Below are 16406 nucleotides of genomic sequence, written 5' to 3' on the forward strand. Positions count from 1 at the left end.
ATATATATATGGATGTATACATCCTTCATATAGTATCTTAAAGAGGAATGCTTCCCCTTTCCCAAGACCAATAACTGATAAATCACTTCTACTCAAGATGCTATCTAACATTTATTGTAACACTCCAGTAAAAACTTCATTTTTTTTTAAAGATGGGGTTTCACCATGCTGGTCAGGCTGGTCTTGAACTCCTGACCTCAGGTGATCCGCCCACCTTGGCCTCCAATGTGCTGGATTACAGGCATGAGCCACCACTCCTGGCAAAACTTCATTAAGAGAAGTATAACTATTTCAAAAGGTGGCCGAAATGCGAGTAGATGAAGAATAAACTGAGTAATTACTGAAGTAAATCTAAGTCACTTTTAAACAATATATGTTTCAGTGTCTGAGTTTAAGAATATCCTTACCAAATTTAGAGTAACAATATATTAAACATCTGCAAGTCTCCACCAAGGCAGTATTCAAACTCAAAACAAATAAAAGAAACTTAGTATTTCCTAAGTAGACTGACATACCATATTAAAATATTAACAAGATAAAAATCTATTTCAGCTTGAAATTTCTCCTGTTTTTAAGAGTTTACCACTTATATTTCAAATGTCTGCCTATGACCACAGAGATGCTTTTAAAGAGTTTGCTTATAAAGTACTAACTGGCAAAATCCTAGGAAGTTGCCTCATTCATTCTAAAGGAGTCAGTTGCATGGGGGAAGAGGCTAACGTCTCCTCAATTATCTGAATATAAGACTCAAAAGTGGGCACTGTTTTGGTAGATTTATTTCCTACCTACTGTTAAAAAGGGCAGAATAATAAAGAAGAAAAGTTAGGTTTGAAAGACTAATACCTATGAAAACATTTCATCTTTGGAAAGCACTGTATTAACAGCAATGTATCAACCAGAGATAGATCTGAAATTTCATACTTCAATCATAAAAGAACAGGTTATATATAGCAAGCATTTTTTTTAAATGCACAATTAACCTGTTAATAAACATTGTCGAATGATTCAAAAAAAGCCCTAAAGTAGCTGCTGCTTCAAGCTTTTCAGCCCTGACACATGACTTAAAAATGTAATCTTCCAAAAATATTGTCAGGCTCACTAAATTGATCATTTATTTTTCAAAGTTCCTAACTCATATATACTTTCAGGAGAAAAAAACATTTTATTATCACCATATATACCATAAGCCAAGCTATCTCACTTTGGGCAAATTATTAAATATCTTTGTCCCCAATTTCCATCTGGAAAATCAGGATAACAACACTATCTACCTCAGAGGAATACTATAAGAACTGAGTTAATATATAAAGGGCTTAAAAAATGCTTGACACATGGTAAGCACTCACATTTTAGCTTGTTACTTTAAAAATTATTTTCACAAGCTATTGTGGTTTCCATTTTTCCATTAACTTCATTAGAAAACACAACTTATCAATTATATTCTGAACTGTGGCTGTATTTCTAAGAATAAAACCTACTTCCCTAAGAAAAATTAGATGGTATAAATGCCTCATTATGCAGTGATGTTTCAAACTACATATGTGATAATAACAGCAATGCCGCACATAGAATCTAAGGAGTTGAATGTTTCTAGATACAATTTATAATATTTTTTGAATTTGGGAACACAATATATTTGATTAGAAAAGTTTCCAGGAAACACATAAATGAAGACTAGACATGGATTAGGGAACACTGAAAAGTTTCACATATTCTCCAGGTCAATTCAAACTTCATATTTACTAAGAACATATTCTGATAGCAAACCCATTTCTGTGTCAGCTACCACCAGTAAGGCTTCAATAATCAGCATGTGATGAGAGATGAAACCAAGTGTGAACAACTTTCAGGTCCCATGAGTAGGCTGACTGTTGAAGCTGTCAGGTTGAATTGCATCATTCCACATTATGCAATGCTCCAAACTGCTCCCTAATTGTTAGGAGCTTAACGTATTCAAAACCATTGTTTAGGTTAATGCCAAAATGCCCCACAATTGAGTTTTCATAAAGTAGTAGGGGGGAACTGAAGTGTAGTTAAACCATCACTGAACACTCATGATTGGACAACAGGACTGTATAGATTAACCAACCAATTCTAAGTAAGTTTCTTTTTTTTTTTTTTTTTTTCTAAGACGGAGTTTCGCTCTTGTTACCCAGGCTGGAGTGCAATGGCGCGATCTCGGCTCACCGCAACCTCCGCCTCCTGGGTTCAGGCAATTCTCCTGCCTCAGCCTCCTGAGTAGCTGGGATTACAGGCACGTGCCACCATGCCCAGCTAATTTTTTGTAGTTTTAGTAGAGATGGGGTTTCACCGTGTTGACCAGGATGGTCTCGATCTCTTGACCTCGTGATCCACCCGCCTCTGCCTCCCAAAGTGCTGGGATTACAGGCTTGAGCCACCGCGCCCGGCTCTAAGTAAGTTTCTTAATTGGTTAATATGTTATCAATACACCTCTTACCTTTCTGGGAAAAAAAATTAAGTCTCTAGGACAAAGGCAGCTATTGAGATATGTTTGAACCTAGAAAAGACCTTAATTCACAGATGAACCTATAATGGCTAAAATTTATTTATCTATGTTAGCATGAAATTACATGCATTTTAACAGAAATTATCCATACTATTTCCAGTACAGGAAGTTTTCCTGTATGATTTCTTTTCTCACTGGTAATCAGGCTGAAATTAATAACCATTAATTCTAAAGTACTTTATGGCCTGCATTTGAACTTCATAAAATAACTGTATAGCAAATAGAACAGGTACTTAAAGCATCACAAAAATTAAAAGACCTGCCCAAGGTTATACTAGTGAATAGCAAAACTCCTGGAACACAGAACTTTGCTGACTCAAATTTCTGCTCCTTTGTATAATATCACACAAATGGTTTTCCAAGGAGATACCTCTTAGCATAAGAAGTACATAATTGGGAAATTCATTTTTACAGTAACAATTAGTAATAAGAGAGCAGGCTAAGGAATCAGGCTGCCTTAATTCCAAACTTACAGATAAGTGATGGTCGCTGTAACTGAGCCTTTTCATCATCTGATAACAAGAGATGTTACCAAGGTTATAAAAACTGCTTTTGCTCAGAAAGGTAATTTCCTTAAAATTATAAGCCATTATGATATCATTTAAATCAGATGAAACTTACATTCTGACTAATTAAATATAAACACAAATATCCCCCCAAAAGTCAGTTGAATCTGCCTGAGAAACTAAACCATTTTCTCAATTAGAAGTAAAGTGTCCTTATTAAGACATCCGAAAAGAAATCGGAGACTACGTCTAACACAACTTCCCTAACATAAACACACACATACATAATAATATTGGAAAACAAAATATTAAGGTGAAAGTGTCACAGAAATCTGTAAAACTCTAGTCACTAAATAGTATTTTTAAAATACTGAAGGGCCGGGCGCGGTGGCTCAAGCCTGTAATCCCAGCACTTTGGGAGGCCGAGGCGGGTGGATCACGAGGTCAAGAGATCAAGACCATCCTGGTCAACATGGTGAAACCCCGTCTCTACTAAAAATACAAAAAATTAGCTGGGCATGGTGGCGTGTGCCTGTAATCCCAGCGACTCAGGAGGCTGAGGCAGGAGAATTGCCTGAACCCAGGAGACGGAGGTTGCGGTGAGCCGAGATCGCGCCATTGCACTCCAGCCTGGGTAGCAAGAGCGAAACCCCGTCCCAAAAAAAAAAAAAAAAAAAATACTGAAATATGGCCAGGCATGATGGCTCACGCCTGCAATCCCAGCACTTTGGGAGGCCTAGGCAGGCAGATCAGCTAACATTGGGCCAGCCTGGCCAACATGGCAAAACTCGGTCTCTACCAAAAATATAAAAATTAGTCAGGCATAATGGCGCGTGCCTGTAGTCCCCGGTACTCGGGAGGCTGAGGCAGGACAATCACTTGAGCCTGACGAGGGCAGAGTTTTACAGTGAGCCGAGATAGTGCCATTGCACTCTAGCCTAGGCAACAGAGTGAGATTCCGGGGGGAAAAAAAAAAAACCACCACCACGAAATAACTGCATTTACTAAATAACACATAAATAAACCTTGGAAGTTTATTTTACTTTAAATGATGTTTCAGTCTACATCATTTTGTATAACAGTAACATGGGATAGGACAAGAAACCATGATTATCACCTGAAGATTATATCCAAAAGCAAAACTCAGCAAGTAGGATATAACAGAATGCAATTATGTTTCATTACATTAAGTCTTAAGTTCTTCTACTAAAGAAATCATCCTTCAAACAAAAGCATCTGCACTTTCCCAAAGACAGAACTGTACTGACTGTAGAACTAGAAAAGAGTAGGATTTTAAAGGTGAAATGAAAAATTAATGACACTCCTACAGAAACTAATTTATGCCTCTACTCCTGATCCAACAAGGACAGAACACGTCATTAACAGTCACATGGACAGGAGTCCGCTCTTCCCGCAATGTTAAGAAACTATTACTGATATATTAGTATGTAGTAAAGTAGGCTTCCTATCAATTATTTGTGAAAGAATGATTACTCTAAAAACAAGTCTATCGAAGGAAAAAAAAAAAAATATATATATATATATAAAACACTTAAGAATATCAAATAGAGGCCAGGCATGGTGGCTCACACCTGTAACCAGCACTTTGGGAAGCCAAAGGCAGGCAGATCACATGAGGTCAGGAGATCAGCCTGACCAACATGGTGAAACCCTGTCTCTACCAAAAATACAAAAATTAGCCAGGTATGGTGGTGAGCACCTGTAATCCCAGCTACTCGGGAGGCTGAGGCAGGGGAATTGCTTGAACCCAGGAGGTGGAGGTTGCAGTGAGTCGAGATCGCACCACTGCACTCCAGCCTGGGTGACAAGAGCAAGACTCCGTCTCCAAAAAAATAATAATTAAAAAAAAAGATAAAAATAGGTTTATCTAACAGTTTTTTTTATCCCCAAACTTCCCCACAGCCCCCCACAATTTTACAAGTGTCTCTTTTTCCCCCCAATTAAAAGTACAAGTCAAGCTATTCTAAGTTTTTTAACTTCTGCTAGCCATTCCCAATCTTATCTCCTTGACCACTTTCCAGAGAACAATTCTTAAGACACTGAATAAGCCAAAGTAGAGGTCTGTTTACTTAAAATGTGTATCACAAAAAGCAAAAATGACCTCGGGATTTTATCCTGCTAGCACCAATCCAATCACTAAAACCTACTACTTTTGTTAAGGGCATGGGAGAACAAAACATTATTCAAGTTTAATATTTCCATTATCTATCAATAAGTTTTTGCTTGCAATTGTGATGGTTTGCTTAATAATTTTGGTAAGACTTCTAGAATTACACTTTTTTTTGAGACAGAGTCTTGCTTTATTGCCCAGGCTGGAGTGCAGTGTCACGATCTTGGCTCACTGCAACCTCTGCCTCCCGCATTCAAGCAATTCTCCTGCCTCAGCCTCCCAAGTAGCTGGAACTACAGTGCGCCACCATGCCCGGCTAATTTTTCAATTTTTTAGTAGAGACAGGGTTTCACCATGTTGGCCAGGCTGGTCTTGAACTCCTGATCTCAGCTGATCCACCTGCCTCAGCCTCCCAAAGTGCTGGGATTACAGGCATGAGCTACTCCACCCAGGCTAGAATTACATTTTAAATATTGGAAATTTTTGTTTGCCTATTTATCTTACTGTATTGCTCTCAAATCAACTACTTAGAGCAACCCTAAATAAAACATAAGGATGTGACTATCTAACACAACTAATGTATGATTTGAAAATAAACACGGTCTATATGAGAGTTAAACAGAAATACACTTTGTCATTTTGAAAAAAAGGATTCACTTGCTAAGTGCATCCCCAATTTTAAGAGTCCTATCAATTCCACTTAAATATTTCTGTATCCTTTCCTTTGCACACTGCCTAGAAATTTTCACATTTTTCACATTCAACACCATTACTATTGTGTCTCAGGCAGCTAAACTGAAGTAGCTCAGTACTCAGTTCAACTGAGAGGTCAATGTGCCTCAGTTGCCTGTAGACTGATGGTTACTACAGCAGCACCAGATAAGCCAGGTTAAATAAGCTTCAGCTTGAAGACAGAAAGCATTTACCACTGAACAGAAAAATAGATGCAGGCATCTCAGTACATAGCATGTAAATCTAACTGGATGATCACATTTGTAAGCCGTCTTTCTGAAACATGGAGAGAGGATAAATAGTAAAGATTTTAATTGAACTGAATCCTGGATTACTTACAACTATGATGTCTTTGTTCTTCAGCTGAGTCACATGTTAAGTGGAATTTTTCCTCTAGCTATGAATTTCTCTTCACTACCACTTCCCTGATGCTCACAACCATGATGTGGCTCACAACCATGGCTCACAACCATGATGAATGAGAAGAAATGAGGATTTTTGCTTAACTCAGCCAGGAATTAACCAGAGAGTAAACAAACAGATTTTTATACACAGAAAAGAAAAATGCACATTGAAAATGTTCATGTGAGACTTTGTCCAAGGATATAAAACTATCAACAGCCTATGGTTACACTTAATTAAAAAGAGATAAAACCATTTTTAAGAACCATTCGTTCATTTATCCTTTCACCCTCTCTAACCCCAAACCCCTGTTATGGCTACCTCACTTTTATAGTGAAATGAACTACAGAAAAACTCTGCTAAAGTAATCAGATTCCTCTAACTCAAGTTGAGAGGTTCACCAAATAGTTGACTTTCATCTTCAAAGATGATACTACTAATCATGCCATTGATTTTCTGTGCCAAATTGTCTGAGGTTGATTCTAATATGTAATTTTAGCAGCAACTGCTTGCACTGTGCCATTCACACACGCATCAAAAATAACCTAATGTTGTGTTTGCCAGAAAAGTGTATACCTATCCTAATGACCCACGTAATAGAAATTATGCACACATTCATAAAGCTTAAGTTGACAGCAACTTACAAACAACTACTTTAACTAGTTGTTCATTATTAGACATTTGTCCCTGTGACCATTTTCTTGACTGTTAAAAGACTACTAGAGCTGTGGAAAAATGAAAATAAAATTGTAAATAATTCCAAATAAATAAAAATATATACTTTGGAAATCTTAAGTGATTGTCTTTGGGGAAGAGAGTGTAATGTGAAGGGAGGGAGGTTACATCATTCCCCCTGCACTGTCCTATTTATAAAACTCAAGATTAAAATTTTCTTATTTGACTCTTTTAAAACATCCTGGCCAGGCGCGGTAGCTCACACCTGTAATCCCAACACTTTGGGAGGACAAGGTGGGTGGATTACCTGACGAGGTCAGGGGTTGAAGACCAGCCTGGCCAACATAGCGAAACCCTGTTTCTACTAAAAATACAAAAATTAGCCAGGCATGGTGGTGTGTGCCTGTAATCTCAGCTAGTTGGGAAGTTGAGGTAGGAGAATTGCTTGAACCCAGGAGGTGGAGGTGCAGTGAGCAGAGATTATGCCATTGCATTTCAGCCTGGGCAACAGAGCAAACCTGCCTCAAAAAAAAAAAAAAAAAAAAAAAATTTTTTTTTAAATCCTGTAGACTAGGTCACCTATCAAACTATAAATCTAAAGTCAGATGAAAGGGGTACACAAATGGGAAAAACTATATATTCATCACTATTTACAATATTTACAAATACTATTCTCTCCCACTAGGAGGAAAAATGTATAGTGCCTGAAGCAATCATTCGGTCTTTAACCTATATTCTCCTACACTGGTTTTTAAAACTTTACAAAGACTTCATATATTATTTGTGTAAATTTTTAAATTATGAAAGGAATTTTAAAAATCATAAGAGTCCAAAACTGACTCATACTTTGTGGGTCCCACTTTTTTAAAGAAAGAATAAAAGATCCCCTGAAATTATATTTTGCATAATTCAGACAAAATTTAAAACCCAGAAATTAAAAAGAATTAGTTGGTGCCCATACACTCATCCATCCTCTCTCATGAATACCATGTAAAAATACCTATCATTTTCACTAACACATTAATACAAATTCAGATATTTCACAATTCCTACAGAAGATCCTATTTTGTTTCTCCTCTAATGAAACTCATTTAAAAACGAGCAACCCACCTACTACCTGTCACATGATAGTGTAACAACTTACCTGAGTTGTAGCAACAGCAGGGGCTGCAGATGACACTGCTGAGGGAGAGAGTGCTCCCACTTGTTGCAAATGCCCAGAAGACTGTTGAGGTAAGTGAGAGCTGGAGACAGGAGTACTAGATCCCGAGCCAGATACTACATTTGGAAATGATACTGCTACATCATTGCTGTTATAAATACCTGCAAGAAAACAAATTTTATTTAGATACTTTATAACTTAGCAGTCAAATTTGTCACAGACACACGATATTAATCAGTAAACTTGCATTTCCTCCTGAATCCCTCCCCCAATTATAAATTTTATTGTTGGTGTTTAAAAAATATTGTGCTAGTAACTAAATGAATAAACACTGACTTTTCATAAAGTAGTTGTCTAAAAGAACCTACAACATTTTTATTCAGGAAAAAAAGTCCTCTGTTAAAAGCAGGGACTAGGAGGAAGAACTTTGTTTAAAAAAAAAAAAAATGTGAGTTTTAAGAGCTTCTAAGAGCAAGAAAACATTTCTTAGCAGAGGAATAAAGCAATTAGAGTTGCATAAAAATCACCTAATAGGCCTTCCAAAAGGCAAATGCTAAGGCCCTAGAAATCATGAGTGAGAAAGTCTGAGGTAGGAAGAGACCCTGTTCTAGAAAGGCGACAAGGTAGAGATTAAAGTGGAACAGGCCCAGACTTGAAATTCAGAAACCAATAGAGGAGATGATGACCACTGGTGGGAGACAGGTGTGGGAATAAAGAATGTAGGTAGATTCTAGAGACATTCCAGAGATAACATAGATAGGACTTTGTGACTGTATAGGGCGGCTGCAGGGTTAGGAGTGGAGGAAGGATTAAGACATGATGAACTGGGTTGTGAGTTGGCAGCTCCATTCACTCCAGAGAACACAGGAGGTGAAAATCATAGGAGACTTGATAAAAACACTTTGAGAAGCACCATGGAGATAAAAGCCAGAAATAAAGTGGGAAATGGAAGCTATTCACTCTAGAAAAGAGGATGGAAGGGGAGAGGTGGAAGTAATGAGAATAAGTTAAGAGGAAATGAATTAATTTTTAAAAATGATTATTTTTTTAAATGAAAAATCATGCTCATACTCTGATAACAAATAACTCATAGAGAAGGGGAGGCTTTCAGGATAAAGAAATAGGAATATCTATACACCAGTTGTTCTCAACCAGGTGTGATTTATGCCTGACAAAGAGACATTTCACAATATCTAGAGACATTTTTAGTTATCAAGCCTGGAGGGTGCTATTGGCATCCAATGAGTATAGGCCAGGGATGCTACTAAACATCTAACAATGCACAGGACAGCCTCCACAACTAAGAAATAACTGGCCCATAGTGTGAATAGTGCGAGGCCGAGCAACCTTGCTATAAACCAGAGCTCTTGGAAGCGCAAGAGGGAAGAAGAGCCTAAGACCCAGGTATGGAAACAGGAGGAAAGAATGAATCTAAGTGAACTGCAATTCCAAAAAAAAAAAAAAAAAAACACCTTTTTTTTTAAAGCAATTGTAGCCCTAGAGAACAACAATAATTAGTAATTTATATCAACAATACAATTTACTTTGTTTGTTCTTTAGAACAAAGTAAGATGTGGCCAGGCGTGGTGGGTCACGCCTGTAATCCCAGCACTTTGGGAGGCTGAGGCAGGTAGATCACGAGGTCAGGAGATCGAGACCATCCTGGTCAACACAGTGAGACCCCCATCTCTACTAAAAATACAAAAAAATAAGCCATGCATGGTGGTGCGTGTCTGTAGTCCCAGCTTCTTGGGAGGCTGAGCAGGAGCATTGCTTGAACCTGAGAGGTTGAGGTTTCAGTGAGCCGAGATCATGCCACTGTGCTCCAGCCCGGCAGCAAAGTGAGACTTTTCTCAAAAAAGAAAAGAAAAACAAAAATAAAACAAAGTAAATTGTATTGTTGATATAAATTACTAATTATTGTTGTTCTCTTGTAAAATCAGAATTCAAACTCACAGCTGTCCTATAAATGAAAGCACTTCCTAATACAAGTTAGAAGTTCAGGGCCATGGTCTTTGTGATGCCTGTGGACTCGGAACTCCTATATATAGAACACAATGGTATAAGCCTAAAACTCAGCAGAAAATTCAGATCTGAAAACATAAATCTAGGAGTGAAAAGCGTAGTAAGTTACAGTAAGTAAACTTGCAAACTAAAAATACTACTAGTCTGCACTATGGTTGAAATTTTAACTAGTTGCTCATATTTATTATAGAAATATAGAAAGTTCCCCTTAAAAACTCAATGTCTAATATCTATCTGCCAACACTTGATACTGTAGTAAGAAAGAGCAACAATCTGGCCAGAGTGCTGAATATGGCATAGAATCTTTAATCCATCAGTGTCTCCATCATTGCTTACCATGTTACACATTTATGTTACCTATGAGGCCCCCTAAGTATCTGATTTACAACTCTCAATATGAACACAATGGACAAGGCCAAGGAACAAAAATAGGATCACTCAGGGAAAGTCTCAGTATGATCAAGAGAAGAGGACCACAAATAGAACCCTAGAGAACATTAACAATTAAAGGGTAAACAAACAAAAATTGACAACAAAGGACAAACTTAGAAAACTAAGATAGAGAATTTCAAAGGAATGGCTGGGTGTGGTGGTGGTTCACACCTATAATCCTAGCACTTTGGGAGCCCAAGGTGAGTAGATCCCTTGGATCCCAGGACCAGCCTGGGCAACACAGTGAAATCCCATCTCTACCAAAAATACGAAATTAGCTGGGCGTGGTGCCAAGCATGGTGGTATATGCCTGTAGTCCCAGCTACTTGGGAGACTAAGGTGGGAGAATTGCTTGAGACTGAGAAGTTGAGGCTACAGTGAGCCAAGATTGTGCCACTGCACTCCAGCCTCAAATTTAAAAAAGAAAAACAAGTTTGGCTAAGGACAGGAAAGAAACAGCATGTTAATTAAGTGATTATTTATAAACCTTATATTCCAAATAACACATAGCAGAGAAAAAGATACACATTTTTGAAGGTTGTTATTCCATAGATAATCCAACAAATATCGAGTCTCTATTAAACTCAGTGTTTTCAAAGTATCTTAGAAGATAAAATGCTGCAGCTGGGATGTGGTGGCTCACACCCGTATTCCCAGCACTTTGGGTGGGCAAGGTGGGTGCATCACCTGAGGTCAGGAGTTCGAGACCAGCCTGGCCAATATGGCGAAACCCATCTACTAAAATACAAAACTTAGCCAGGTGTGCTGGTGCATGCCAGTAGTCCCAGCTACTCGGGAGGCTGAGGCAGAGAATCACTTGAGAGGTGGAGGTTACAGTGAGTCAAGATCACGCCACTGCACTCCAGACTGGGCAACAGAATAAGACTCCGTCTAAAAAAAAAGAAAGAAGAAAAAAGATAAAAGGCTGATTATCTAGTTATTTTGGAGATGAAAAGTATACCATAAAGGGAATATCCAACTTCTAAAACAAGAAGACAAAAGTCACCTCTGGAGGCAGCATGCTGAAATCGAAATAGCACAAGGTTGTGACTTAGATAAAACTGGGTTCAAAATGCTGGATCTGTCACCTACATGATCTGAATCAAACTACTTAACCCTTCTGAGCCTCCATATTATTCTTATCTATAAAACAAAGTTAATAGCTACCTTAAAGCCTTTTTGTGAGATTTTAGCTGGGCGTGGTGGCTCACGCCTGTAATCCCAGCACTTTGTGAGACTGAGACGGGTGAATCACCTGAGGTCAAAAGTTTGAGACCAGCCTGGCCAATATGGTAAAACCCCATCTCTACTAAAAAATAAAAATAAAAATAAATAAGGTAAAGTAGAAAAATATTTAAAAAAGACTTTTTGTGAGATTTTGAGAGTATCCATATAAAAAGGTCTAGCAATGCCCACCATGGAGTAAGTTTCAATAATTGGTAGCTACAGCCATTGCGGTGTTAATGATTTCATTAAAAATGTATCTGTAGTCAGGAAAGTACACTGTTGTAACCACCAGGTCCTCTAATGTCTCTATTACACTTTGAAAGCTGTAATTACCATCACAACATACAGTAAAACATCTTGGAAGAATAAAACTGAGAAGCAAAATTGTGGTGATTAGGGACCTTCAATCTCAAAACTTAAATTGTTTTTATATTACATCAATGTATACTTACATAGGAAATTACGCAGCTAAATGTGCAATCCAGTAATCACACTTTCAAACAATATCTGGTACTCAGTTTACTGATATAAAAAACAACAGAACAAAATGTTCCTTTCTTATCAAGGCAGGAAAGCTTAAAATTCTAAATCTTTATTTGAAAATGAAAATAATTGATTTCCTTCAACTTCCTTGCTCCTCAGGTAGGAATGGTACAACATCCACCTTAAATTCTTCTGTATCTGCTTTCTATTTAACTTCACTCTATTTCCATCTTACATAAGACATATGCTGTTTTTAACTAGAATCAAGGTGACACTCACTGGATTAAACACAGCTAAATGATATACTGCATGAGCTCCAAGAAAATACCCTGAAATTCATCTGTTCGGGATAGGGAGTAGAAACAAAGACGCAGAATAATACAAAGGGTGGCAATGACATATTGATTCCTTCTTTTCCTTCCTTTTCTTCCCTTCCTTCCTTTCATCAAACAAATATTTAGTAGGTATGAGGAATCAGGCTAGGAGCTGGGATAATGTAAGGAGCAAGACAGAGAATATTTTAGCTCTCTGGGAATTCACAATTTAAGGAAAAAGGCAAACATTAAAACAAATACATGAATATAAATTCCAACAATACAATAATGGAAGAGAGAAAGGTACCACCAGAGTGAAATATTAGGAAGCAAGAAAGACCTGTCTAAAGAAATATTTAAGCCAAGGCCTAAGAGTCAGGTAGGTGTTAACTGGACAAAAAATAAGACAGAAAAACTTGTTCAAAAGACCCTGAAATATTGAAGGAAGAAAAAACAGGTAATATAGCTAAAGCCTAGTGGCAAGACTGGTAAAAGACAAAGTCAGAGAGAGGAGAAAGAACATCTCATAAGGCCTTGTGAGCCACATACAGGTGTTCAGAATTTATGCTAAGATCAAAAGGAAGACGCCAAAGGCAGATTGTAAAGCTCACATTTTAAAAAGATCATCCCTCTGACTCCTATGTAGCAAAGGGACTAATGGGGATAAAGAGAAACAAATATTTTTTAGGAAGCTATTTCACAAGTTGGATTAAAAACTACGTCCCTCCAGATGAAGACGGTGGTAGTACTGAACATGGACAAGGATTTGCAGCGTACCTAGAAGTTAGAATCATCTAAACTTGATGACAAATTAGATTTGGCAGCAGGGTAGAAAGAAGTATTATGAATGAATCATGGGTTTCTGGCTAGTGGTTAAAAGTACCCTTACTGAGGTGGTTAAAAACTGCAACAGGAGGAATGGAAGTTTTCTTAAATGCCAGCCTAGGACCACGTATTGAGGCTTTCCAACATTTGAAGGAGAGGTCCTTTTGATGAGTTCATACAGAAAACTGACACCAAAGAGATAAGAAGAAAACCCTGACTGTGGTGTCACTGAAGCAAAGAGAGCCCAAAGAAAAAGATGCTGCTCTTTCTTCTCAAATGCTGCTGAGAAGTCTTAGGACAGGCTGAAAATGCTCACTAGATGTGAGAAGATGGAGACAAATGGTGATGTTAGGAGAAGAATATAGTTCTGAGTAGAAGCCAAAATAATACTGTTTAGACTTAAGTTTTTATTAGTTAAGCGAATGCAATTACAAAAGATTGATAAGTAAGACAAAAGTACACCTGTCTGGTGACAGAAATAATAATGGTCATCAACCAGAGTTCCTATTTCCCACTTTCAAACTGCCTAGGAGGTCAAATAAGTACCCGTCCAGTGGCTTATTCAGCAAAAAGATCGTGAATAGGATAGTCTTGAGGAGTATTTAACCAAGTAAGTAATTAAGCCTGCAACTTATCTCTAACCCACATCCTGACAGACTTGATTTATTCTTTTCTAGAAGTTAATATGGTGTGAAAATAGTTTAAAATCCAAATCCTGCTCCCTCATGCAAAAAAACTTAACCTGACACAACTTCATATACCTCATCTATAAAGTGAGGATGGTACCAATGATTCATAGGGCTAGGGAAAGGATTAGCTTACATATGCAAAGCATATACTAATATTGTCCTCAGGCCCCCTGATGGTATGGGCAGGCATCAGTTATGGTAGACAGTATACTGTCTACCACATAGTAAACATTTGACAAACAGTGCCCATTATGATTTCAACAGGATTTAGAGAGGGGTTTCAAGATGGCTGACTAGAGGAATTTTGTACTTGCCTCCTCCACTAAGAACCAAAATAGTAGATAACCACAATTTGAATAGATTATTCAAGAGAAAACACTGGAATTCAACAGAAAACTAACAAGCAATACCTAAAACAAAGAAGGAAAGGGAAGCAAGGCAGCCTGCTTGGCCAGGATCAGATAAGAGCCAAGAGAGGCTCCCTAATGTAGGAAAAGGAGAGGTTAGAGACCCTCAGCTATCAACGTTCCCACATGGACTTCTGCAATCCTAGCCACGGGAGAGCCCCTGGATCCTTGCAGGCTCTGAAATGAACACAGGGAGCTACGAGAAGACTGTGCACAGCATAGCCAGAGGGAGGATGCTTGAGCTGTAACCTATACATGTTTTAAGACCTAAGCAACTACAGCAAAGCATCATCTTACAGTTGCCCTTAACCAACTACGCACTGTCTTGGGGTCCAGCAGTGCTAGGATTGGGGCCAAGAGATACATCAGCTGCTGCTCCCAGGGTGGAGGCATGAATGAGCTAAGCGTGGACTATTGCACCCAGGGCTGAGATGGGGGGTACCACTGCTAGGGCTCATGCATGAGGGTTCCCTATCTGCTGGCCTACACTTGCGTCCACTAACATGGCCCTGGGTTCTCCAGTGGCAGGGGAACAGTGTGACCAATGCTGCCCTTACAATCTGAGCATTCTGCTGGTGACTTAGGGATCACCCTGCCCCTGCCTACCATCACTGGTGCCTGCACATACCATCAGGGAGCCTGTGGACAAGCCCAGCAGCCCAGCTTTGCCCCACCCTCATCCCATGCCAGAGCAGACAAGTCTGGAGTACAGGGGATTTCCCAGCCCAATCCAACATCATAGCACCCGAATACTTGTCCTGGGGATCAGAGGTTAAGCCTACTCGCCCTGCTGCTACTGCCACAGCTGGCACCTATCTGCATGTACCATCTGTGGGCCTGGAGACTGGCCTGCCTGGCCCATTTTAGCCACCACCAATACAAGTGCACTCTTCCTGGGATCCAGAGGGTTGTCCCACCATAGCCACTGTCGACACACACCACAATGGCTGGCCACAGACCTAAGAACCCTCCAACCTGCAAAGCCAACTGCTGCCACTACTGGCATCTGAGGAAGTATGGGCCTCTACTTGGAGACACAAGAATCAACCTACCTGGACCCACTAACACCGTTACCAGCATATGCCACCCTGGGCCCAAGATTAGGCATGTTTGTTCCACCACTGAGGTGCAAAGGTGGGTCTACTTGGCATCGTAATCCCCAGCAAAACTTCACCACTGCCTGTACTAATAATTCCACCCTAAACCACTGAAAAAAGTCATAGACACCACTGATACTATTTAAGCCAAATAAATCATCCAGAGATTACATGACTGCACACATCCAAAATCAAAACTACAGTTCCCTACCCAACCAACACCATAGATATATCTTCAGGAAAAACTTCTCCCTTAGGAAGGCAAATTCAAAAAGTTGGGAGAAGCTATTATCACATCAGATGCACAGATCTCAACATACATAGGAAACATTAAAAAGCAAAGCAAAAGGCAAAGCAAAAAAAAAAAAAAAAAAAAAAAGACACTTCTAAAGGGCACACAATAATTCCACAGCAAGAGATACCATTAAAAAGTTTTACAAAATACTGGGGAAAAAAATTCAAAATTTTAATACTAAAGAAGCTGTGTGAGATACAAAATAATTCTGAAAATACAAAGAAATCAGAAGGGTTATTCAGGACTTAAATAATAAATTAACCAAAGATAGATAGATAGACAGATAGATAGATAGTTAGTTTTAAAAAACAAAACAGAGACAGAGGTGGGACATGGTGTCTCACACGTATAATCCCAGTACTTTCGGAAACCAACACAGGCAGATCACTTCACTCCAGGAGTGCAAGACCAGGCTGTTCAATGTGGCAAAACCTCGTCTCTACTAAAAATACAAAAATTAGCCAGGTGTGGTGGTAC

The 16406-nt window shown here is 38.7% G+C and overlaps 1 protein-coding gene across 20 annotated transcripts in view; it reads right to left on the reverse strand.

The window, feature by feature from the left end:
• MLLT10 (MLLT10 histone lysine methyltransferase DOT1L cofactor) overlaps positions 1–16406 on the reverse strand; it is a 245921-nt gene that overhangs the window by 22936 nt on the left and 206579 nt on the right. For all 20 annotated transcript variants that reach the window (XR_004258396.1, XM_032243907.1, XM_032243917.1 and 17 more), the window contains one exon: positions 8118–8296. Coding sequence is in view for 19 of the 20 variants with exons in the window: in XM_032243907.1 (XP_032099798.1) it covers positions 8118–8296 (179 nt within the window). In the remaining variant the exon portion in view is untranslated. The remainder of the gene's footprint in view (positions 1–8117; positions 8297–16406) is intronic.

This window comes from Sapajus apella, unplaced genomic scaffold (assembly GCF_009761245.1).
Source record: "Sapajus apella isolate SASKATOON/1434 unplaced genomic scaffold, GSC_monkey_1.0 scaffold53, whole genome shotgun sequence".
In the NCBI taxonomy this organism is placed as follows: Eukaryota; Metazoa; Chordata; class Mammalia; order Primates; family Cebidae; genus Sapajus; species Sapajus apella.